At 42.3% G+C, this 27,369-nt stretch overlaps 1 protein-coding gene across 19 annotated transcripts in view; it reads left to right on the top strand.

Annotated features, from left to right (window-relative positions):
* DAB1 (DAB adaptor protein 1) overlaps positions 1-27,369 on the top strand; it is a 677,908-nt gene that overhangs the window by 446,518 nt on the left and 204,021 nt on the right. For 16 of the 19 annotated variants that reach the window (XM_073357549.2, XM_073357567.2, XM_073357578.2 and 13 more), the window contains one exon: positions 7,439-7,551. The exons of the other annotated variants lie outside the window; for them this stretch is intronic. Coding sequence is in view for 1 of the 16 variants with exons in the window: in XM_073357569.2 (XP_073213670.1) it covers positions 7,533-7,551 (19 nt within the window). In the remaining 15 variants the exon portion in view is untranslated. The remainder of the gene's footprint in view (positions 1-7,438; positions 7,552-27,369) is intronic. 19 annotated transcript variants of the gene reach the window in all.

Consider the following 27,369-nt stretch of genomic DNA (forward strand, 5'->3'; position numbering starts at 1 on the left):
ACCTTTTTAACTCATAGGCTTTGTTTAATTATGAACCACCTTCCACAAGAAAGACAGATTGGGGAGGGTGGATACACTTAAATAAAAAATAGTTCTGTTATTTATCAAACATTGTTAGAAACTGTGATGTGCAACCACAAAGCCAGATGAGTAGGGCGTTACCTTTTGCAGGGAGCAAGGGGTCGGGGTGCTAGGGCTGTGACAGAAATCTGTGCTTTGGAGTAGCTAAGTTACAAAGAATGTTTGTAGTTCTTATAATTACATGTACGAGTTTTGTGGTGTCCTTAGGTTGTTCTTTAGGTCCTATAGAACATTACAGAGTATTCTTACCTGGAGAGATCTGGAGTAAGTCTAGAAAAATCCTTCCAGATCTTTATTAATTCCTCATGTACATTCAGATTGTACTGTCAATGCAGTAGTTAAATCACCCCCCTGTTCTCCAACCATTCTTTTGTATATTTTTAGGGAGTTGATGATTATGTTCTGGAAATATCTTGGCCTTGTTACTGGTTTAGACTTAACAGTTTAGACAGATGTATTCTGCTTGTTCCAGGAAATAAGACAGAAAAATGCATTTCTACCATTCTAGTTAATAGATCAGGGAAGTAATTTGCAGATGTGGTAACAATGGGTCTTATATAATAGAACAAACTGCATAGGTAATTCATGAGGAGGATAAACCTGTATTGTTAAGATTTTCACATTTTACTCTTATTTGTAAGCTGTATATTGCTCTCCTGTGCTTTCCACCATTAAGTACTAATGGTATTGCATTAATAAAAAGCACCAGTATCTTGATTGGCTCTGCAAAAATGTACACAGAGGCAAATAACCTATTTTACGGTGTTATGGTGAACTGTGTTATTTGTTTATAACTATTAACTCAGCTTATCACTCTGGGTGCTACATAACTTAGCTTATCACTCTGGGTGCTACATATCGTTAAAATTTAACCACCGCTCTTCATCACTGAGGTTATGGAGGCTGGACTGAGGGAGAAAAGGGAAAGAGCAAAATGACTGGCAGTTAAGTACTTAAATCAGGTAACATACTGATTTATTTGTTTTAAGGAACATAAAGGGGACAGGAACATAAGGTGAAATGAGGGTATCTGTTTTTGTAACTAAGATGCACAGATCAGTCATTAGCTGTAAAGGTCATAGATGCAAATCAAAATACTTTTTGAGAATGCTAGCATACTCGAAAATGACTTACTATCCACAATGTATATAGTCGTTCTGAAACTTACATGATATCAGGGTTCTGTTAAGGTTAGACAAAGAATAAGGCGAGAATCATTTTTGTTAAAACACTTTGACTGCAAAAGAACTGCATATGAAGTATACAAAAATTCAGAGGAAGGGCATTGCAAGTTCTTTATCAGCAGCAGGTTGTCTTGTACTTGTAGTTTGAAATATTTTAATCATAAACAGGACCCTTATATGTTGCTTTCTAGTACATGTAAATTGTAATGTTGGCTGCCAGACAAATGTGTCACAGTCTTACTTACATGCCAGAACAGGAGGTCTGAGTCTCTTTGTATTTAGTGTATTTGGAAATGCTAATGGTGTGGTTCTTAGCTAAAGAACAAATCCTAGAGAAACCACTGACAGTTTTATATGACCACTTCGTAAGTATTTATTTGCATGCCTGATATTTATTTGTGATATTTTTTTTTGTGGGGGCAGGGAGGTCAGACAGTAAATACTGGTTTTCACTGCCAACATCAGGAGATTTCACAAAGGGATAAAACTGCATTTCTCCTAACTTTTTTGAGGGTTAACTTTGTCCATTTAGTAACTATAGCCACATTTTTTGGTCTTTATCAGTTTTTCACCTGTGGAAACTGTCTCTCCTCCCCCCCACGCACTGAAAACAGTGAACACTGATGATTATGTGATATTTGTATGAAACTTTAACTTCATATGCAATTTCTCCAGTGGTGAGATTTATTTATTTTTACAATCCTAAAGGCTCCTGAGCTCCTAAAAGTGGTGTGAAGTCTTCAGGAAGCAAACAGATTAGGCCCTTCTGGTATTTTAAACCTCCAGAAGACACTAAAAATCTTTGCTCAACAGTGGTCACCATTTTTGAAGAGTGATGCAATCTGTTTATCAGGATTGGTTTACTTGGGCAAGCCTACTAAGGTCTGGCCTATTTTATGTTCTTGTTACTTCAGGATTGAAGTTGTTACAATAGTTTCACAAGTTGTATACAATTAAACACAGCTGGAATGCAGCCACCTGTGAAAAACAGAAATACATTAGAGGATCTTTCCATAAAATACATTGATTGGAGTGGGGTCTTTTTCAGTGTCTCACAGATGACTTCTTGTCTCACAGGGTCCAATCTAGAGCTCAGACAAGGGGAATATTCTTCTCTCAAATTTAGGATAATAGAGGCACACACAGGTGAATACGAATTCGTATTTATTTTGATGAGCATCCAGGTTGCTGAGACCTGTCCATCTCCTACTTTTCAGCTGTGCAAGCGTGCTCTCTCCCAGACCAAGAGGCAGCAGGAACAGTGGCAGGGTGTGTGGTCACACACCGGTGATCATGAGGGAAGTGGGGGAGGGAGGAAGAGAGGGAAGAGATGCTGGACAGGTAGCTGGGGATAACAGGGAATACGAAGCTCATTTCAAAGAGCTCTTTTCCTGGTCTCCTTTCTTCTGGACTGCCCCACAACTCCCCAGCGCAGAGAGTTGTTTTAAAACATGTTAGTATATTGTGTTACTTGGCCCACTCTGGCAAGCCAGCCTGTCTTCTGTGTCAGTGGAACTGCTGCTGGGTTAGTTTCAATGACCTTACTGGGCTTGGCCATAGATATTTTATGCTGAATCACCTCACTGTAGATATTCGTGTGTGTTTATTAGGTGACATTTAACTAGCTAAATAAAATATACATTAGCAGTTATTTATCTAGCTGTTTAAATAGCCCATAATAAATGTACATGGGTATCTACAGTGGCCTACAATGATTTCTTTCTATGGCTTACTCGTGGGGGGGTGGAAAGGGCAGGGGGAGGGGAATGTGGGAGTGAGGGGAGGGGGATGGAGAAGAAAAGGGGTTAGGGGAATCGCGGGATAAAGAGGAGCCCAGCATGCGGCATCCCCTCAGTAGCAGCAGGGGCTTCCCCATTAAGCAGGCCCATTGAACCTTCACCTGACAAGCCCTACCCCCCATACACCTGGACCCCTTTGCTGAGCCCCCACACCCAGACCCCCACCCCATCAAGCCCCACTCCCCCAGCATCTGGGCTCCCATCTCCCCACACCCAGACCCCCCCCTGCTGAGCCCCAACCACCTTCACCTGGATCCCCTGCAGAGTCCCATTGCCCACACCTGAAACCCCCCAACGAGCCCCTGTGCATCTAGATCTCACACTGAGCCACCCGCACCCAGATTGCCCCACACATAAACCTCTCACCCCACACCTAGATCCCCTTACACTAAGCCCCTACACACTTGGATCCTGCCTACCCACACCTGGTGTGCCTGGCACAGAGAGGCAAGGCCCTGGGGTGTTTCTGGGGCAGGTCCAGCCCGTGCACTGTGTCAGAGTCAGGTGCAGCTTCACTGCCGAGTCCCTGTTCTGGGGGAGGTGGGGCCTTCAGGGTGATCTCCCATCTTAATGCAGCCAGTGGCCTGTGCTCCCAACTGCCATGCTGGAGCCATGTTTATTTATTCACAAATAAAATTTGCAGGATTTTGCAATATGGTGTCCATAATTTTTATATTTTTGGCGCAGAATTCCCTCAGGAGTAATGGCTAAAAATGAACCTCTAGGTGATTTACATGTGACCTATACTGGAGCCTATGTTAAAATGTGTTGAAGTCCAAACCTCCTCTTTCGTGGCAGTTCACACTCATACATTTTTAATGCTATCTTCCCTGAATAAATAGCTGAATATGCAGCCGCTCACTGGGTGAAATGATCTGCAGCAGTTGGCAAATGCTGAGAGATGTGAATGCCAAGGGAAAAGTGAAAATAGGTCCCTAGAAGATTACGAGTAAGGATTACCAAAAGGAGAGGATTTGTTGTATCTATAGTGTGTTTTCTCTATAAGTGTTGTTTTACAATGAATGGAAATAGAGATTCAATTTTTAGGCCATTTTCCATTTTTTTATCGTGTCTGGAATGGAGATTAGATTTGAGATTTGTAGGATGAAATCAGGTTGAAATGATTCTTAACAATGTCTTGAACATGTCTGCAAGGTTTTAGTCGTGGGTGTTAGAATGCAGATGTATCGCAAACATTTATTTATTTATTTATTTATTTGTATTTTTGTAGCACGTAGGAGCCCCAGTCATGGATCAGAACTACATTATGCTAGGTGCCATACAAAGACGGAACAAAAATCCTTGCCCAAAGAGCTTAAAATCTCATATAAGATAAGAGACAACAGATGGATACAGACAGATGGGGGAGAAGAAGGAAGCAATGAAACAGTATTGGTCAGTATGCTAGGCAGTAGTCTCGGCACACCTGTGGCTTAACCACTGTCATGTTTTTTATAGGCATTATGGCAAAGGAAAGGTTTGAGGAGGGATTTGAAGGATGATAATGAGGTAGCTTTGTGGATGCTTATAAGGTGTGAGGGACAGCAAGAGAGAAAGCACAAAGGTGCATTCTCAAGTATTTCACAAGTGAGCTGGCATCATTGGCCAGTGGGAGGTGAGAATTGACATTTCAATAGTGAATGATAGGTATACGGTTGGCATAGGCCATGAAAGGCCTTGAAAGTGAAGACAAGCATTTTATGCTTGATCCAGTAGAGAAGGAAGGGCAGTGGAGGGATTCAAAGAGAGGGAGTGAGATGATCAAAGCAACTGGCTAAGACAGTGTTTTTTTGCAGCAGCATTCTGAATGGATATGGGTGTGGCAAGATTGCAGTTGTCAAGGCCAGAGGATGTTGCAATACTCGAGATGTGAGATGAGAGCCTGGATGAGAGTTTTAGAAGTGAGGATGGATAGGAAAGGCTGTATTTTAGAGATGTTGTGCAAAAATTTAATCTGTAAGATTTAGACAGGCTGCATGTGAGTACCGAGAGAGAAGACCAAGACAAAGATACACCCAGGTTATGGGCCTGAGTTGCAGGCAGGATGGTGGGGTTGTCCACAGTGATCAAGAAAAGAGGTGGCAGGGAAAGGCTTAGGGTAAAGATTAGGAGCTCTATTTTAGCCATATTGAGCTTGAGCTGGTGACTAGACATCCACGGAGAGATGTCAGACAGGCTGACCTTTTAGCTGATGTAAACAGTTCTTCTTTCTAGGTGTCCAGCATATCCTACTATAGCTGTGTTTCCCCCCTACCCTCCCTTCTAAGACCTCAGTCCTGTAATGAGCTCTATGAGGTTGGATCTCCTGTGCCCAACTAGAGCTTCCTGTTTCGCTTACGGCGGGATTCAGTGTGGGCAAAAGAGCTTGCCCACATTGAGTCATTGCAGGACCAAGGCCAGATAATTTGCAGTATCTGTTAATTTCTTCCTCAATGGAAAAACAATTAAGACATTATAGTTTTAACATGATAACCAGTACAAAAATTATTTAGAAGTTAGCACATAAAAAGCTTTTAATGATTAATAATTCTGAAACATCTACCTATAAAAATCTATGCTTTCACAAATTATTGTTCCGTAAGAAATTAACACAGTCAAGAATCAAACCAAGACACAGACATGCCCAGGTAACAATTTAAAGAGTATCTGCTGACTGCAAGCTGAAATAAAAATATGATCAAAAACATATTTGTTGGGGTTTGGAGACAAGCAGCAATCATATCCAAGTGGGAAAGTTTCTCCTTAATTCATATGCTTAACACCTGTAGATCTCAAAGGAATTCCTGTACGTTGACCAAGAGGGAAAATAGACTCTTCAGTGTTTTAATTCATGTGCATCAGTTTGCTGTATGAATACTGTTGCAATATTTTTAAATTAGATGTTGTGTAGAAAAATGATTTTTTGCCTCCATTTTAAGATTAAATGATTCCAGTTAGCTATTTGAAATAAATGGCTTTATTTTATTAATTGTTTGTAACTTTAAAAAAATGCCTAGTGTCTTTTCAATTTTCCAAATGAGGACAAGATCTTAAAGGCATTAATTATATACATGCATAAAGTGTTTTTAATATATGTTACTTGTGATTTAATGTGAAAATTTCAGCTTAAAACTTAATGCTTTATTTGCATGCATTAGTAAATGGCTGATCTTTGGTTATCTCCCTACCTATTTAGATTCTTAGACACTGACTCTGCAGTGAGATCCACTCAGACAGATCCTTATACTACATGGCACCCTGCTGAAGTCAGAAGGCCTCCATGGGCACACAAGCATCGGTCAGCCCAAATCTTAGTGCAGGGTTATGGTCTTCTCTTGATGTCCATCATCACAGTACTGGAATGCCTCACAGATTAATGAATTCATTCTTACAACTCTTGTGTGCAGTAGGGAGATATTCCATTTTACAGATGGAGAACTGAGGCACCAAGAGATTAAATGATTTGCCCAAGGTCATAGAGAGAGCTGGAAATTGAATCCAGACCTTCTAAATCACACAATCATCCTTCTCTTCTCTAAATGGAACATAGTTTGCATTAGTATTCCAAGTACTGACTCAAAATTAGACCCTACCAGTGGTTACTGTGAATTTATATACACACACTCTGAATTAGCATGGCAACCCTTTTTTTATTTTGAGAAGTATGGCTTTGGTCTGACTACATTGGATACTGAAAGCAGTTTTGTGTAGTTAGGCTATGAGTGTGCTTTCTTTGTGAAGAACTCTGTCCTTGCATTTCTCAGAGTTGCATAGAGCATGTAAACAAGTTCTGAATAAGGATTTCTGTTAGATTGTATTCTTCTTGATATCCCCCAACGGCAGCGAGATCAAACATTCTGAGGTACTTTCAACATAGCTGTCTAGAAACATGACTGCAGCAGAAGGATGTGTGTGGAGGGAGAAGCATGCATTTTGCTTTATTTCAGCTGAAATGCTGTACTATGTATAGAGCATCTTATTTCAGTTTTGTGTATGCAAACAGGAAATGATAGTTACGCTGCCCTCAAATGTCTTTTACTCTCTCCTCTCTAAAGATTCAAATATACATGCTTTTAACTGTAAGGCAGCAAGATCTGATACATTTTTTGTGTGTGCCCTAGAACTCGTTATGCTAATAGCAGAAAGGACTGATGAAGGAACATGCCTATAAAAATGTTCTTTCCTTGGTAGCATGATGAATTGTGGAAGCCCTGATTGAAAATTCTAATCACAGCCTTGCAGTCCTTCAGATCACAACCGTTGACAGTTGATTCACTTCTTTTCATGCCTGCTGCCTCTCACTGCTTATGCATGAGTCTATCATTAGCACACAAAGCATGATGGATTGGTTGGGGTACCTCTATCCTTAGAACCTGGGAAATGCTTCTTTTTCAGAATCACAGTGCCTGGGTGTGACATCGTCATGAATGAGAGAAGAAAGTAATACAGTATTGGATGTGCCTGTTTGCTGCCACTGTTTAGAGAGAAAATGATGCATTATGGGGAATGTAAGTATATGGCCTGTTTTTCCCGCACTAGCAAGTGATGCAGAAAATCACTGATCACAATCAATGCATAACCTGAGTCTGGTCAATGCATGAAGGATGTAATGCCCTTTCAAAATCAGAAAAGTCAACCATTTTCTAAAATTACATCTAAAAATTAACCACTGTAGGAAGTCTTTTGACTTTCAGCTTGAGCTAAGGATCAAAAGGATTAAAGCTAATGGATTTTGATCTCAGATGTGGATTCTCATCACTCCTAAAACTGTACTTCTCTTTCCTTAGACAAGAAACTCCAGACATTAAACTGGTAAATGATTTTATTTGTCTGCCTGGCTTCTAGTTGGCATTTAATGTTTCAGTGAACAAATCAGTAAAGTTTTGGGTCTGGTGAAGAATATATGGGACCAATTTTCAAATGTGGAATCAAAACAAAGTGAAAAAATATGCCCTGTTCAGATAAAAGGCATAGCTCTGCATCATGTGGTCTCATAATAAATGAATTCTCACCACAGAATTGACCAAAGATTTGTATTTTCAAATTTATGATGATTCATTTTTAAGATGAACCACAATAAGAAAAGCTTATTAGCGACAGAGAGGAAGCAGTTTCTTGGCACAGAAGACAAACAGATAATGTGAAGGGAGCCTTTGCTTTTACACTGTGGTCTCTAAAATCTGTGCAGTGAGCAAATTGATATTCGTAAAAGGTGTTGCTGCACCGGGTAATAACAAATCACGCAAGTAGAACATCGAGCAGGAGTTGGCAGGATTTGCACTGCTGCTTTTTATGGGTTGTCTAAGAAGGGCTGATGCTTTTGCTAGCACTGTGAGGAGGAGCACCAAGTGGAGTTGAAGGTTTTCTCCCAAGACTGGTAATTTTTACAGAGCACTGAAATAAACCAGTGCTGCGGCTAGCGTACACACAGAAGTAGTGCTGTATTTCAGAGAAAGAAAAATAAACTTTTCCGAAGCTCAGCCTATTCTTCTATCTTTACCACTTAACGTGTTGAGTTTTATTTTGAATTGTATTGTTCCAGAATAAAACTGAGAAGAAATGCTGCCTAGGATGAAATTCGGAGAACAGCAACTAATTTAGTCACACACTAGAACTTTAGATGGTGTTTTGGTAGAAGCATGACTTGCTACTATGTTTTATTTAGCCAGAGATCAAGCATACACATCAAATGCATAACTTTTTTTTTTAGCACTTGAGTTACTTGCTTTGTATCTTTCTATTTCACTGTGTTGGCGTGGATGTCCCGGTAATCAACAGGCCCAGAATAGCTTTATGCACACATTAGAGCTATGTAATTGCTGACAAACATGATTTAACTGAGTGAATGAAGGAATTCTACACAACAGGACCGATCTTTCTCTGGTGTAAATCACAGTAGCTCCACTGAAGTTAATGGAGCTGTGCCAGTTTATGTACTCCAGCCCCTTTTCCAGTTGGCATAAAGGGGCTCTTTGAGTTGCACTTGATTCAGTGGGAATTGCAGGCTTCTCTGTTCACTCTCCTCTTCAGGCTGTGAGCTTATAAGTGAGCTTCCCTTATCTTTGCTGAAGATTCTCATTGATGTATCTAATTGTGGGTGTGAGGGTAAGTCTGAGTAATAACAGTTATTATTTGTATCTGGTATCGCCTGTGGACTTAAGTCATGGATCAGGACCCTTTTCTGGTTGAATCTGCACAAATACATTACAAAGATATGGTCCCTGCCCCAAAGACCTTACAGTCTAAGATGAGAGACAATAGGTGGACGCAACAAACAGATGAGGAGAACACGGAAATGATGAGACTACATAAAACAAATATAGTTTATATGGTTTTGTACAATATTTATGGATATGCACAGTATATAAATGCTTGTTCCTTCTTATCTGCCTTGTACTGGCTTTCAAATGAAAAATAGGTCATTTGGTTCTTTCTTTACCTCCAATAGCATGGACCGTCTTATTCACTGTGAATAGCATTCTGCAATGAATAATCCATGGTGTGCTGATACTGTACTGTTTCAGTGGCTAATCTGAGAAGTTACATTACTAGTCAGAGAATCTTAGATAAGGGTTGGAGATGCATGTCACATTTGCAAAGTAGAGCAATATCATATAAATGAGAATAATTTTCCAGGCTCATTTTTCCAGTAATGAGATTGAAGATAAGTTATTGAGGCTCTGGAGTTTCAACACACCTTAGATTATTTTTCAGATAATGCTATCCACCACTAGTAAAATGGTTGGTGCTATTGCAAGTAAGTGTTGGTCTTCATAATAACATCAGAAAGGCAACACATACAATTTCATTTGAGAGAGAAATGTTAAAGCATACACTTTTGGTGCACTGTAAGGAAACACGCAGATTGATAACAGCCCTAACAACTTCCCTAGATACACTGAGGACTTGTCTTCACTGCTGCAATTGATGCATCGGGTGTTGATTTAGCAGGTCTTACTAGACCCGTTAAATCAATGGCAGAGCACTCTCTGGTCAACTCCGGTATTCCACCTCCCCGAGAAAAGTAAGGTAAGTCAACTGTAGAGCATCTCCTATCAGTGCAGCGCAGTGAAGACACTATGTTAAGTCGACCTGAGCTATGTCGACTCCAGCTACGTTATTCACATAGCTGGAGTAGTGTAACTTAGGTGACTTATGCTGATAGTGAAGACAAGCCCTTAGAATAAAAATAGCTATTTTAATCATCATATTGAAAGGTAATTATTTAGTGTTGGGAATGTTTTAGATTGGGTGAATTAAAGATAAATAAATTACTTTCCATATTTTGGAGCCCTAAGGGCCTTCTTCCAACTAATGTAATGTCTACATTACATTTAAAAATGCACATATTTGCAGCTGTGGGTGTTATCCCTAATGAGAGAGTGTGATACCCAGGTGGGGTGCTTGTTTAGAGTATGGATTTCTTCAAGGACACAGTGAACATTTTTAAGAGAAGTCTCTTTGATCGTATTGAAACACCCTTTTATCAATACATGGATAATTTAAGTATATAGCAGAAATCAGAATTAGTTATTACCTCAAAATTCACATGATCATTTAAGAATACAGCACTAAAGCGTGCAGTACAGCAGATTGTGTAATTGTGTACATACCATACACTGTGTAGCTCATATGTATTGTATCAAAACCCCAACTGTACAGGTTGAGATTTTTAAAGCCATGCAAGCGATTTAGCCCTGCATTTAGCCTAGTGAATTTTAATGGAAGATGTGTGGCTAACTCCTCTACACTACTTTGAAAGTCTCAAACACAGTACCTAAATAAATATATGTTGAAGAGTACGTACTGTATGCTGTTGAATAAATGGGTGTCATTTAGGAGCATAGGTACACCATATATTTAAAACACATCCAATACTGCATATTGAAATTCAGAACCTCTCCCTTATATGATGACTTACAGGAACCTGTCTGTCTAGGTAAGTGGGTGGGTCATTTATTTGAGTATCTGTCCTACGGATGCTTCACTGTAGGTGTGCTTGTGCTGCTGATTGGAGAACTTTGGTAGCAGTGGCCATTTGGCCCACCATGCACTGTCTGCCCTTGTACCCCATCATGAGGCTAACCAGCATGCGCAGGCTAACCCTCCCCAGTTCCTTCTAAACTGCTCCTGGCTGGAGATGGAGCCATTAGCAGTCCGTTTGCAATGGTTTGTTTTTCTCTCTCTTTTTTTTTTTTTAGCATTTTTAGTAGCTAGTTAGCCCCTTCAGACTGAGTTTTAGTTTATTCCTTATTTTCTCTTCAAAAAACAAAAGCCCTTTTATTTTCCCCCTTTTGTTGGGGACCCCTTCCCACACTGGGGTATGCCCGGTTCACTGGGCATCAAGAAGTGCCTCACTTGTAAGGAGTCCATCCCTGTAGCAGATAAACACTCCCACTGCATTCATTACCTTGGGGGAGGCCATATTCTGCAGAAGTGTGGTCTCTTTCAGCAACTTAAATCCAGGTCTCGAAAGGACAGGAAATTGAGGCAGAAGATCATCCTGATGGATGCAGCCCTTCCGCTTTCCCTGGATCCGTGCCAAGACTCACCCAGGAAGCACGAATCTTCCCAACATCCATCAACATCCAGGGACTATGAGTTGAAGAAATAAGCTGCGGACCCCTCTTGTAAGACATCTGAAAGAGAGCTGTGAGCCCCCAGAGTGAGCACTGAGCTAGCTGTAAAAGATCACTGGCACACTTGGTATCATCCATACCCTTGATAGTGAGACAGTCCAAGCACAGTACCGTAGCTTATGAGGATCTGGAGCAGCACATACCGTTGAGGCACCCAAAGACCTGATGGGCACAGGCACTGAGCCAGTGGTACCAGTGAACAAAAACAGGATCAGGGAGCACAGTGTTAAGAAGATGCTGCTGGTACACGTTGTACCTTGGGTACCGTCAACTGTGACCCATCCAGCCCCAGAGTGTTGGGTGCGGGTGGAATCCCTGACTCCCTCTATATCACCAGCGGATTGGTCGGCACCACAGGAGTTCCAGTACTTGAGAGAGCTCAGGGTATCTGATATACAAGAGTCTCCCCTTTGGTACCAGGTCTTCTCCAAACACGGGAAACTTCTTCAGTACCCTGCCATGCCTCTCCGCTTTCTAGTGGTGACTCAGACAGTGAGAGAGAGAACGTCATCTCTTACCACTCCTCCCATGCTCCCTCCCGTTATCAACAGGCTCCACATACATATCCTCAACTTGTTCTGCCACCACAATGGTTTGGCCAGCCATGGGCACCACCATCAGACTCTATCCACCATCTCATTGGCCCTGTTTGGATCCCTGGATGGCATATTGAACCTACACTTGCCAGGCTTCCAGCCTGACTCACTGTGAGCCTGTGAGATGTTTTCCCTCTGCCATGGCATCCAGAGCCTCTGAAACTCCAGAGGAAATCATGGAGGAACAGGAGGGCAGAGTAGAGGAGGAAGTTACACCAAGAACTAACATATTTTCCTCCTCTCCAGATGAGGCAGTGATGCCCCCCCGCCCCATCCTTAGCCAATGATTTCTGGCTCTTCCAGGACTTGGCAAAAAGGGTGGCAAACACACTGCAGATATTCATCACAATCTCCTCAACATCCTGCACTTTTCCTCGTGCTCCAGAATATGAGTGAGGCCCTATCAATGAGGCCCTTCTGGACCCAGCCAAGGCTATATGACAGAACCCCAGGATCTGTGATACCTATGTGTAAACGGGCCAATATAAAATATTACGTCCCAGCTAAGGAGATGGAATTCATTTTTCTCACGCTTCCCCTAATTCTGTCGGCGTAGACACCGTAAACTCCTGGGGCCACTGGCACCAAATGAGATCCACCCCCTATGATAGGGATTGGAAATGCCTGGACCTCTTCAGGAGAAAGGCCTATTCCTCTGCCACATTGCAATTTAGAATTTCAAATTATTAAGCATTAAAGGTGAAATATGAGTGTCAATTATTCAAAGCGCAGCAGTTTTATTGAACAACTCCCAGAGTCACACTGTGACCAGTTCTGAGCTATTGTCCAAGAGGGACAACTAGTAGCCAACGCAATGTTCCAATGAGCCCTTGATTCACCCAGCAGAGCAGCCTGGTCCATCTCCACTGAAGTGGTTATGTGGTGAGCAGCATCGTTACACCTATCTGGCTTCCCTAAGAAAGTGCAAATGACTGTAGAAGACCTTCCCTTGGAAGGCACCAAGTTATTTGCTGAAAAGATTGACATGTCCCTCCATACCCTTAATGATTCCAGGGCCACTCTCCACTCATTAGGGATCTATACTCCTGGACAAAAGAGAAAATGTAGTCTGCAGTTTCAATCTAAATCCCATACTTCACAATTCCCAACTCAACGCTTCTACTAACCTCAGAGAAGGAAATCCAGATTCTCCACATGCAAACCATCAGGCCCACAGCTTTCCACTTCGCAACCATCAGCCTCAGACCATCAATTTTGACTTATTGGTCGAAATGACCACTCCCCTCAACCACTACACCTGACCAATCTGTCCCACCCATTTGGTTACCGGCTTGCCCTGTTCTGCAGCACCTGGGAACATATAATATCAGACTGAAGGGTTCTGAAAATCATTTGCAATGGGTACTCCACCTACTTTACCTCCCTCTCACCTCCACAACACCCTTCCCTGTCTCTCTTCAGGTACTGTTCTCACAAGAGTTTATGATGACAAAAAATAGATCTCCTCCTCCAGGTAAGAGCCATAGAACCAGTACCTCACCGTCTACAAGGCAAAGGTTTTCTCTCTAACCTATTTCCTGATACCCAAGAAGAAGGGAGGTTCAGACCCATACTAGACCTCAGAGTACTCAACAAGTTTGTCAAGGTTCAAAAATTCAAGATGATCACTCTAGTGGCCATTATTCCAGCATTGGAACAGGGGGACTGGTTTTCAGCCCTCGACCTTCAGGATGCTTATTTCCATGTTTCAATCCTACCATCCCATAGACAGTTCCTCAGATTTACCCTAGGACAAGACCACTACCAGTACAGAGTACTCCCCTTCGGACAATCATCAGCTCCTAGAGTATTCTCCAAGGTCCTCTCAGAAGTGGCTGCTCACCTACACTCCCAAGGGGTCATGATCTCCCCCTACATGGATGATTATCTCCTCAGAGCCCACTCCTTCAGTGAGGCCTGCCAGATTACTAAAACTGCAGTAGACTTGTTCACGGAACTGGATCTACAGATCAACATCCAGTAATCAACCTTCACCCTTATACAGCGCCCAGAGTTCATAGGGACCAACCTCAACTCGAGACAGGCCAGAGCGCTCCTGCCTCAACACAGGTTCCTCATCTTGGCCATGCTCATAGAGAACGTACAAAAGTCCTCAAATTTCAGCCAGATACTCTCTCCAACTCCTGGGGCATATGGCGGCAGGCACAGCAGTGCTACCTCATGCCAGACTTCTCATGCAGTGTCTCCAGATATGGTTAATCTCATTCTACAGACCAAACAGAAACAGATCAGACAAACCTCTGTTGCTACCCACCAGGTCAAAAACTCCCTGGACTGGTGGAAAAATGGGATTCCTTTTTCTCAAACTTCCCTGTTGTTACTTCTCATCACCGATGCATCCCTTATAGGATGGGATGCACATCTAAATGTCCTTAAAACACAAAGCAAATGGACACCCATGGATATGTCTCTCCACATCATTCTCCTGGAACTTGGGGTGGTCAGGAATGCCTGTACCCATTTCCTTCCACTGATCAAGGGAATACACACACAAGGAAGGAGCCAGGTTTACCTCCCTTTCTGCAGAAGCATTGAAATTATGGAACTGGTGCATTTACCACACCATCATGCTATCAGCAGCCTACCTTCCTGGAGTCCAAAACCCAGTAGTCTCAGTCACAAGTTCCCTCACAACCACAAATGGGAGATAAATCCACCAGTGCTTCACAGCCGGTTCAGGCGGTGGGGGACACCAGCTAAGACCTGTTCTCCACTTACCTGAACAAGAAATGTCCACACTATTGCTCCAGAACAGGGATAGGACAGCACTCTCTGGGCGACTCCCTTCTTCTTCCATGGCACAAGGACCTTCTCTGTGCCTTTCCCCGGTTTCCCCTTCTGTCAAAAGTCCTTTTAAAAAGAAAAAGAAAAGAAGCTTGTCCTAGTGATTGCTCCCACCTGGCCGAAACAGACCTAGTTCCCTTATGTGTCACAGCTGGTGCCGATATCCTTCCAACCTTCTCCATCCCAACCTGGGGGATACTCCACCTCAAGGCTTAGCTCCTTCATATTTCCAGTGGATAGCAAGCTCCTGCTTGGAGGAGGTCAGGTAGTGTTACGGCCCAGTAGAAAATCCATTACATGTCTCACATACCTGCAAAAGTGGCCCAGGTTTCGGATTTGGTGCAATTCCCAACAAATTTCCCTGACATCTGCTATTTTCCTAAGGGTCCTACACTATGTACTGACTCCCAAAAGATCAGGACTATCTCTCAGCTCACTAAGAGTTCACCTAGCTGCTATAGCAGCCTTCCACTGATAAGTCATGATGATGGGCGATCACTTGTTACCCAGTATGATCATATTCCATGGGAGTTATGGGTCCTCAGGTGGCTAATAAAGCCAGTCCTTTAACCACAAGTTCTATTACAATGAGGGCAGATGTTTTAAGGCTCAGCAGGAGACTGTTGATCATGACTGGAAGCCAGTCTCTCCTTTGTCCTGCACCTCTTGTCCTCTTCAGCTTGTAGGCGAGCAAGTTCAAAATGCAGGGGACCATCACGTAGGACTTCACTCCATTTTAAGTGATCCTGGGCAAGTGTCAGTGTCAATATTACACTTTTTTAGGTTGTCCTTCAGCAAGTCCTTATAGTGCTTCTGTTGTCCACCCTTGTTACGGTGCCCTTCCTTCAGCTGAGCGAACAGAACCTGTTTTGGGAGGTGATGGTCTGGCATCCGGACAACATGACCAATCCAGCGGAATTGCTGACGGATGATCATTGCCTCAATACTGGTGGTCTTTGCCTCTTCCAGAACACTAATATTGGTGTGCCTGTCTTCCTGTTGCATCTTCAGAATCTTACGAAGGCAGCATTGATGGTGCCTCTCAAGGACTTTGAAGTGGTGTCTATAGGTTGTCCAAGTTTCGGACTCATTACAACAGTGTTGGGAGAATAATGGCTTGATAAACAAGAAGCTTGGTGTCTGTTCGAATGTCGTGATCTTCAAAAACCCTGTGCCATAAACGAGAAAAAGCTACACTGGCACAGCTCAGGCGATGTTGAATTTCTGAATCAATATCTGCCTTGGATGAAAGATGACTTCCAAGGTAGAGGAAATGATCGACATTCTCCAGTGCCACTCCATTGATTTTTGATAGATGGGGCATGTAATACCTCATTTGGAGAGGGTTGATCGAGCACTTTAGTCTTCTTGATATTAAGAGTGAAACCAAGACATGTGTAAGCATTGGCAAACACATCCAAAATAGTTTGAAGATCTTTCTCAGAGTGGGCAAAGATTGCGTTGTCATCAGCATACTGAAGTTCCACAATAGATATTGTGGAGATCTTACTCTTGGCATTCAGGAGAGCCTGAACAGCTTTCCGTCCATTCTGTAAATGATTTCAACACCAGCTGTAAACTTCCCAGCAATTAGGTAAAGAATGACGGTAATAAAAACCGCAGACATGGTTGGAGTGTGATACAGCCCTGTTTGACTCCTGTTTGTACTTTGAAAGGTTCGCTCTGGGAGCCAGTGCTGCTCAGAACAGTTGTTTTCATGTTATCATGAAGCAATTTTAGGACGTTGATGTATTTATCAGGACATCCAATCTTAGAAAGTACAGTACAGAGGACACGGTGATTCACTGAATCAAAGGCTTGGTTTGATTGATAATTGGAGGGGTACTCAGTGCTCTCACACCCAACTACAAAAGGATTCCTCAGGGATATAGTAAACCTTTTCCCCCCCAACCCCGACATCCCTGCTGTACATGGCACTTGAGCCTAGTGTTGAAAAGCCTGACTAGACCCTCCCTTTGAACCCATGGCTACTTGTTCGCTCACACACTTGTTGATGAAAATGCCGTTCCTGGTGGCAATCACCTCGCTGAGGAGAATAGGGGAAATAGCCGTACTGATGGCACATCCTCTCTATTCTTTCGGGACAAGGTCACACTCAGACCGCACCTGAAGTTCATCCCCAAGGTTACCTCTCCTTTTCATATAAACCAACTGATTCACCTCCTGACCTTTTATCCCAAGCCTCACCATGATAACAGGGAGACCATACTTCACACACTAGCCATTAAGAGAGCCCTGGCCTTTTACCTAGATAGGACAAAGGCTTTTAGGAAGTCATCTAAGCTTTTCCTTTCTATTGTGAAGAGATCCAGGGGCTCAGCAATATCAGCACAGAGACTCTCCAAATGGGTCTCGAACCATTTTAAAAAATGTTATGAGGTTTGCAGCATGACACCTCCAGCTGGTGGTTGCACTCTCTCCAAAAGAGTGGTCTCCTCTTCTGTTGCCTTCCTCAAGAATGTCCCTATCTCAGAAATCTGTAGAATGGTGACCTAGGCATTAGTCCATACCTTCGTAGAACATTATGCGATTACTGGGGACTCCACCTCTGATGCCATCTTTGGCTCCATAGAATTGTCATTTGTAAGTGATTCGACTCCAAAGCCGCAGCCCTACAATATAGGTACTGCTTGGGAGTCACCTACAGCTGAGCACCCATAGGGACACGCATGTCCAAGCACTATCATAACTGCTTGAGGTGAGTAACTTCTTTCCATGCCCATTCAATACATTGTCCTCTCTTCTAAAATTGCCAGTTAATTTGCTGATGTGGACACTAATTAATTAGAAACAGGAGTGAGACCACAAACTCATTTCAGGCATTAAGCAGCTGTCGGGGGTAACAACTTCCAGTCACTGCTGAACTTGGGGGAATTAAACTGTTAACCTGTAGGTGAAAGGGTTGGTATCCCATTACCTATCCACTGGCCATTCAGTCCTGTTGAAAATCTGTAGTTTTTAAAATGTTCTTATATTTTATTATGCTATTTCTAGGTTGATTTTAAAAAAATAAAAGGACATACATACACTTTCATTATATAGACAGATGAGTTACATTACAGTATTGACAAACAGTGGGATGGAATTCAAAGCTTCATAACAGCTGAGCACATAAGTATAAATATTCATGTACATATGACACATCTCATGTGAAGAGTTGTTTGGTGATTCTAACGTCTGTTAGCAACAGAGTGAGTGTACAGTGACCAAAAAGACATGACCATTTCTTTGAATATTTATGTAAATTACACACGTTTTGCAGTAATACATCCAAGCTTAACTGTCAAGTATTCTGTGTGTATCCTAACAGCTAAACTGATAAATTCTTTCCAGTTTTGCAAGATAATTTTGAGAGGAATCTGCATTTTGAAATGTATTTATCACTAAAGTGACAAGGCAAAAAATACGTGGGCTGAAAAATATATAAAGGCACAGGGCTTCAAAAATCACATTTGTCTGAAATTTTTATACCTCTTGTAGTTAGGAGTTAAACCTAAGATAACAATAACTAAAAAACCATAAGCAAAACAACAACAAACCATTATTTTCTCAGTTCTGCTTTTAACAGCACTTGGTGTAAAGTCAGTTTCTCTGTTCCCATGCAGGACTTCAATTGAGCTGGAGCCCACTGGAGCAGAGCAGCCCACGCCTCCCCCACAGGACTAAAGCTCCAAGTCCCAGTGCCTCCCCCCATGGGACTTGAGCCCTGAGATCCGCTGCCCCATAGCTGAAGCCTGCAACCCCAAATGCGGGATGTGGGATGGGGGGTCTCCAGGAAATAATCTCTGAGAATTTAAGCCCTATTCCCATGTAATAGGCAGGCTCCAAACATGTGATGAATTCTGATGGCTAGTTCCCTGTTCCAGCTCATCTAAGTCAATGAGGGTTGCACAGGTGTGCCCATTTGGAGCAGCTTGCAGGATAAGTGTCATTGTTAGTTTAATCTTACTGAAAATATCTATGTAAATGTCAGCAAGGGATCAGAGAATTAAAATTGTGTTAATAGGATTTAAGAATATTCTCTCTGTCAGAAACTGGGCTTTTAAAAACTTTTTTTAAAAAAAAGGTAGTTGCTATACCTTAAATATTTAATGAAACTGTTACGTTCTAGTTAGCATACTTTCTATACAGTATTCTAGCTACAATACACAGTAAGGCTCTGATTCTGCAATTTGTCTCTTCATTGGCAGGCCTGCACTGCCGTTGAGTACGCTGTCGCCTTTCACAACGTAAGGGTCTGCCTGGACAAAGGCAGTCGCAAGATTGAGCTCATGTTTGGAAAACGTGATAAAGTTTCATGCATTATATAAATATATTGCACTGAATATTGCATGTGGATATTTATTTTCTAATATATTAAAAAAATGTAAATAGTGAGAACCTAAATGCAGTTTTCTAATGAACAGGGTTCCTAAGCAAATGTAAAAGGGATTGTTTTGAAAAATCAGTTGTAAGTGATTATTTATGATCTACATAAAGCAAACCTGTAATTTGCAGCACAAGGCAGAAGATCTTCGTAAACCTAGGGTAATACTTGAATCTAATCAGAACTACCTATATTAGAGAAGTACCTGAGTGATAAATCTAGATAGGAATGTCCCAAGCTCTGAATATAGGTCCATGTGCAAAATTCAGATTTCTTTTTATAATGTGCTAGATCTGACACCTCCCTGCCCAAGGTGTGTGAAATCTGAATCTGAATTTTGCTGCTTGAGTCCATCTGTACATGTGAAATAATTAACAACTTTATAAATTCACATTGAACATTTTACTATAAATACTGTTTACACATCAAGAGAAGTTTATTCCCATCTGTGATGCATGTTGTCACTATTGAAAAATAATTCTGATTAAAGGGAGCTTTTGCTTCGGGGCCCAGATTCAAAGCCCACTTTAGTCAATCGAAAGGCTCCCGCTGAAGTCATTTGGCCTAGGATTGGGCCCTCAGTGACTTTTTTTTTTTTAGTATGAAGCATGCAAAGCTGTGCTCAAGCAGGGGCATTATCTTGCTCCTTTTAAAGTAGATGTCAACAATTCCATTGATCTCAGTGACAGAGAATCAGAGCTGTCATGGAAGTCTGATGTTAGACCATAAAAGCATAGTGGAGGCTGGAAATGCTGAACTTGATCCAGCCCATGGGCCCTACTTATTATAGCATACATGGTACATAAAACTACGATTGTGCAATCTGCTCCACACGGACCATGTTTCGGGATCAGGGCTTAAGGTTCATTTGGCACTCCAACATTTACGTAGGCAGAATCAGTCAAATTCTCAATGGAGCTTTTATTTCTGAAATTGCAAATATAATTTTATGCACCCAAAGTTTGGCACACACTGTTTTTTCACAACGGTGTTTTTGATTGTGTACAAACTGATTTGTGTGTGTGCAAATCAGGTATGGGAGGCCCTTATGTATCCTATTTGAATGTGTATAAATGGCAGTTTACGTGTGTAGAAATTCTGTTGTAAAATTTTGCATACCTAGAAGTTTGGCCATGTATTTAGAGGCAACTTTTGGAAAAGGTCATTCAACCATATAGCTCTAAATTTCAGTGCTTTCTCACTGCTGCTTAACGGGGGTAAAAATATGTATACCGTATATATTCGTTCATAAGCCAAATATTTTTGGTAAAAAAGTAACGCATCAAAGAGTGGGGGTTGGCTTGTAAATGGGTCTATACCAAAATTTGATGATTTTAAACTCTATGAAATCATTGAATTGAATATCTAATACATTGTCATTTTGTTTTCCTGAAGCGTCTGCAGGCATGGAGCCCCTCAGTTCCCTGTTTGCTGTTGCCAGCCAATGGGAGCTGCGGGAAGTGGCTCTCCCATTGGCTGGGAACGGCGAACTGCGGCCACAGGGAGCTGAAGGGCTCCATGCCTGCAGACGCTCCAGGTAAACAAAACGTCGCGTCCCGCCAGTGGCTTACCCTGACAGGCTGGGAGCTAAATTTTGCCGACCCATTTATTGATGTCAATACTGCAGCCTTTTAAAGTTGCAAAGACTTTGTTTAGTGGACTAGGTTGGCTTGAAAGGAATACTAAAAGAGCAGTGCTGCAGATCCTCATAACATTTGACCCATGCATTTCACAAAATGCTCTGCCTTCCAAGCCAATCAGAAAAACACAATGAACGATAGTACTATAGCAATGGTGTCAGTCCGCTACTGTGTAATTTGATCTCTTCATGCATTTCTACCAATGGACCTCGTAAGTCTCAAGCCAATATGAAAATGTAACGTGCAGAATCCATGGAAATCTCTAATAAAATTGAAATAGCCTGTTATCCCCACAGACATGCCAGTCTACAGGGCTGCTTTGAAATAAACGAAGAACAATAATAATTTGACAGTGATAAAGCAGCTGACATTCCTATATAAAGTCCTACAAAATCTATAACTACAATAATAATAATCTATTTTCATAGTAGTAGTTAAAATGAAGACTGGTGAAATCAAAGGAAAAAGGTCAGCTTATCATGCAGCGTTCAGACTTAGTTGTTGAATGTCCAGAAGCAAACAAGAATTGCGCAACTGCTTGTGAATTCTGTATCAATGAGAAGCAAGTAAGAGAATGGCGAAAAAATAAAACAACACTAAAAGACATGCAAAGAAACCAGAAAAAATGTCCAACGAGGTGCACTTCATTTCCTGAGCTGGAGAAAAGATCTCAATAATTGGGTTGTTGAATGTCAACAAAATGGGTACATTGTCACTAGAACAGGAATTCGTCTGCATGCTCTGCAAATGTCGAAAGATGACAAATACAACTCAGTAAAGCCATCAATGTTTGTCACATCAGCAGGTTGGTGTACTCACTTCATGAACCGTCATAGTCTCTGTCTTCGTCAGCGAACAAAGATAGTGCAAAAGCTGCCGAGAGATCTGGAAGAAAAAATCAAATCTTTCCAAAGGTTTATTATAAAATATCGAAAGGAATATGCATTTGAACTGTCACAAATAGGAAATATGGACGAAACACCGATGACATTCGATCTCCAAGCAACAGAACGGTAACTGGTGTTGGGGAAAAAACAGTTTTAATTAAAACCAATGGCCATGAAAAAATCCATTTTGCTGTGGTTTTATCGTGTTTGGCAAATGGATTAAAGCTCCCGCCTGTTGTTATTTTTAAAAGAAACACCTTGCCTAAAAACACAAAATTTCCTGCTGGTGTCATTGTACATGCACTTGAAAAGGGATGGGTGGATGGATGAAAGTGGGACTATTGAGTGGCTGGAAAAAGTGTGGAATAAGAGACCATGAGCACTTTTCAAGAAACCTGCTGTGCTCATTTGGGACATGTTCAGGGCACACAAGATGGATGAGGTGAAAAATGTGGCCAAAAATATGAAAATTACTTTGGCTGCCTGAACAAAACCTTTAAAGGCAGGCTACACAAAATGTGGTCTGAATGGATGTACTCAGACATGGCGAAGTTGACAAAAGGGGGGAATCTTATGAAGCCCAAAATCAGTCTGGTTGCCCAGTGGATCAAGGACATGTGGGTGTCCATTCCCTCTGAAATGATAGAAAAATAATTTAGGAAATGCTGTATCAGCAATGCACTCGATGGGTCAGAAGATTATGCCACATTTGGTGACGACACAACAGAGACTGATGATGAGAAGCAGCGCCACTTCCCGCAGCTCCCACTGGCTGGGATTGGCAAACCGTGGCCACTGAGAGCTGAGCGGCTCCGTGCCTCTGAACGCTCCAGGTGAACAAAACGTCCTGATCCGCCAGCGGCTTACCCTGATGGGCAGGGAGCCAAATTTTGCCAACCATTGAAATATAGGGTTGGCTTATGAAAGGGTCATACAGTTTATTTACTGTTTTTACCTATCCATCTTTGGGGCTCATCTTATACACGAACGGGCTAATGAACGAGTATATACGATGTACATACACACATTTAGTACAGTGTCTGAGCTTTCTTTTTAATTTATATCTTGTCAACTGTCTTATTAGGTCTGTCCAGGGCTGGCTTTAGGGAAAATTAATGCCCTGGATGAACTTGTGTTTTGGCTCCTCTGGCCCCAGTGAGTGTCCTCCCCCACTGCCCCTGTCACTCGTGGGCTTCCCAGACTCCCCACCCCTGCTTTGCCCCTAACCCCTGCAATCCCCTCCTCCTCCCTAGCCCCTGCACTCCCCCCTTTCATCCCTAACCACTGTACCCCCTTCTGCGCCCACACGGGGAAACTGACCTGGATGCACGGAGCTGTTGGCATTGCTGCTTGTTGCCCCCTTTGAACACTGCTCCACCTTTGTGCACCCCTAGGGGGCTGTGAGCAGGGGGAGCGAGGAGTGACATCAGGGCACTTTCCCCACCTGGGCTGTGTTAAGGGGAGAGCAGGAGAGCAGCAGCTCCTGATGCTCTGGTCGCCGCACAGCACAGCTGGGGAAAGTGACCTGGAGTTCTTTGCTCCCCACCCCCACACCTACCCCCCTACAGCCCTCTGGGGGCTTTCAAAGGAACTTTGGGGTGGGCGAGCAGTATCTGTGCATCGCTGCTCAAGTCCCCCCTCCCCCATGTTCCTCTTCCGGGAGGAAGCAGGGAGAAATCTGGGTGTCCCGTTCCCCCCTCTGACGCCCCACAGCGCTCCCCTGTCAGCCAAGAGCCATTTCTGACACTACACCGCTGCATGGCACCCACTTGACCGCAAGTGCCCTGGGCGATCACCTGGCTGGCCCACCCCTAAGGTAGGCCCTGGGTCTGTCTGTCTGTGTGTCTGCCCATCAGATTATAGGTTGCGATTAAGCCAAGCTCGGTATGTAATTTAGGAAAAACATAATAATCCTTACAGGGCTCAGACCTTGTGGAGCATTTTACAGCTCAAAGCCGGTGTTAACAGATTTTATAACCCCCTAAAAACGTGGTTTGTAATAAAAATGCCCACAAGCTTCTAATTATAATGCTGTGAGATACTTTATTAATATAATGACATTCTAAGAAGCATAAATGCTAAACTAGATGACTTGTCTGAAGTGGCCTAGATGTGACTTCCACTTTAACAGCTAGTGACAAACATACAGTGGTTTAATTAATGGGGGTAATATTAGGCTCTGAATCTCCTTTAGAGCTTCTGTCTCTGTTGGAGCATTCCATGTATTGTGAATCTTCCCTAACAGTTAAAGCAAATGAACTAAAATAGCCTTTGGGCTATGTTGTAGCACTGTGTGGTTGGAAAAATTAATCCTGTGCCATTTTACATTTACTGTCTGTGAATCAAACTGTGAAAGCTAATTTAAAACCTTTCACACTTGGCTCGAATGAGGACTGTCAATGCTGGGAGAACGTTCAGTTGTACACAGTTAGCTCAAGGAGTTCTGGCTTGGATAGACCCATCAGCCTCAAAGTGCCAACGCGTAATGATTGCTCTGGTTACAAGAGAGAGTGTAAGGGTACGAAATTGCTACTAAAAACCTACGCTGTATAAAACCGAATTAGTGGACAACAGATAAAGAGAGCGCACTCCAGATAGGTAGCAAGGTCTATAGAAAGCAGAGACAGGAAGGGGGCTGAATTATGCGTTTGTGGAGAGGGAAGCTAAATATATGGAGAAACAATTGCTTTGACTGTGGTTTGAGAGACAAATCATGTAATTACCCCGCAATATGGTGATGATTTAGATCAGGGATGAGGAACCTTTTTTTCTATCATGGGCCATGGACCCACATTAAAAATCAGTCATGGGCAACACACAAGTAAAAAGCAGCTTAATTTAGTTTTTTTTGTAAGAGAGATAAATATAAAATGTTCAACTCACCCACTTTTTTAGTGTGATGGCCGAGGTTGCAAATTAAGTCCGAGAGCAGTTTTCCACACGGCAATCCTTGCAGCCCGAACACCGCAGTAGGCATGTGGGGCTCAGGGACACTACTGACTGTTCCACACTAGAGCGCCGGAAGCACGCGTGGCTGAGGATGAGGTGTCAAGGTTCCTTCCCCACTCTGAACTCTAGGGTACAGACGTGGGGACCTGCATGAAAACCCCCCTAAGCTTACTTTTACCAGCTTAGGTTAAAACTTCCCCAAGGTGCAAACTATTTTACCTTTTGCCCTTGGACTTCTGCTGCCACCACCAAATGTCTAACACCAGTTACTGGGAACGAGTCCGTTTGGAAACGTCTTTCCCCCCAAAATCCTCCCAAATCTTACACCCTCTTTCCTGGGGCAGGTTTGATAAGAATCCTCACCAAGTTGCATAAGTGACCACAGACCCAAACCCTTGGATCTTAGAACAATGAAAAAAGCAATCAGTTCTTGGAAAGAAACATTTTAATAGAAGAAACAGTAAAAAGAATCACCTCTGTAAAATCAGGATGGTAAATACCTTACAGGGTAATTAGATTCTAAACACAGAGAATCGCTCTAGGCAAAACCTTAAATTACAAAAAAGACACACAGACAGGAATATTCATTCTATTCAGCACAGCTATTTTCTCAGCCATTTAAAGAAATCATAATCTAACACATACCTAGCTAGATTACTTACTAAATTACTTACTAAAGACTCCATTCCTGTTCTGTCCCCGGCAAAAACATCACACAGACAGACCCAGACCCTTTGTTTTTCTCCCTCCTCCCAGCTTTTGAAAGTATCTTGTCTCCTCATTGGTCATTTTGGTCAGGTGCCAGCGAGGTTACCTTTAGCTTCTTCACCCTTTACAGGTGAAAGGATTTTTCCTCTGGCCAGGAGGGATTTTAAAGGTGATTACCCTTCCCTTTATATTTATGACATGAGGCATGCACCGTCAGGCTCCAGCGCTGGCCGTTGAGAGGTCACAACGCACTAGAGTGGCTGGAGGCTCCATCTTGCCCCAGCATTGCTGTTAAACAGCCGTTGCCTGCAGCTCACCTCACTCCTTGTCCCCACTGTTGTCTCTGCCCCCCCCGCCCACCCCCACATAGGCTACTGTCATAGGTCTGTATTTTTAGAAATACTTGCCACGGGCCGGATGAAATTAAGCAGCGGGCTGAGTCCGGTCTACGGGCCGTAGGTTCCCCACCCCTGATTTGGATGTCAGTTATGCCCTGTGGAGCTGGTGACTATCATGGCTCTCAAAGAAAGGCAGCTGCCGTGTATAGCGCTGGTGCAGTAAGGTGCTGATCATGTTCTGAGAGGTAGCAAGAGCCAGATTTTCAAAAGCATTGAAGCACCTAAAGATGCAGATAGACACTTCCTGGAATTTTTCAAAGTTTTGAAGCTGCCTAGGTGTTTAATTTTCATTGAAATCAATTGAAGTTGATGAGATTTAGGCACCTAGAGTGCTTTAGGTGTTTTTACAAAGCTCATTAGGCTCCTAGCTGCATCTTTATGTGCAGGGCTGTAATGAAAATCTTTGAAAACCTGGCCCCATGTGCCCCCAATGCCTGTTGAAGCAAATGGGGGCTGACGATGCTCAGCACCTTTGAAAATGAAGGAGCTGATTTTCAGAAAATCTGAGCAATCCTACTAACTTCAGAGTGAGTTGCTGTGCAAAGAACTTCTGAAAATCGGGCCATTACTTTTTATTGTTTTTCCGTAAAACTAATATATGTACAGTATTGTACAGATTGAGATTGCAGAATAATTATCCAGACTGTAAAATTAATGGCCTTGTGTAGATGGGCATTTTCTTAATATTTTCCTATCAATCATATGTTAGCAATACCTGCAAATCATAGGAGTGGAAAAAACTGAAAAGTCAGGAAAAAAGGATTATTCATTGTTTGCTTTTTGTCTTCCATCATAAATGGCAGTGGCTCTTAGCGTCGAAGTAAATGAGGTTACTAAATCTGGTGCTTATTACTTATATGGCCTACTAACCTCTCTATAAATACTATTGAATTGGAAGTATAAAATGTTAAATCAACACTTCCCAGCTTACTATTAATGAATTTGGAAATAAAGCCAGAAATGGGCACTTGTTTTGGAGAATTTAAAAGAAACAATATTTCTGCATGGGTTGATGAACATAATCTTTTCTATTTTAACCTAATCTAATGCCATCAGTTATTGAGTATTTGTTATTGATTTCAGGGCTATACATCATGTTATATTAGATTTTTCTCTATCCAAAAGATTTAGTGATGAGCAACCTGCCATGCTCTCAGTATTTCAGCAATAGTGTCTCTGAAGATGAAATCTGATACAGATGTGTTTTAAAAGAGAAATACTGGAGATTGTCCTAGAATTAATGAATGTGATGCATATTAGCTTTCTTAAATCTAAACATAATGAAGAACTGAACTGTTGATAACACTGGAAAGGTTT

The sequence above is a fragment of the Lepidochelys kempii genome, chromosome 8, assembly GCF_965140285.1.
Source record: "Lepidochelys kempii isolate rLepKem1 chromosome 8, rLepKem1.hap1, whole genome shotgun sequence".
Lineage (NCBI taxonomy): Eukaryota > Metazoa > Chordata > Testudines > Cheloniidae > Lepidochelys > Lepidochelys kempii.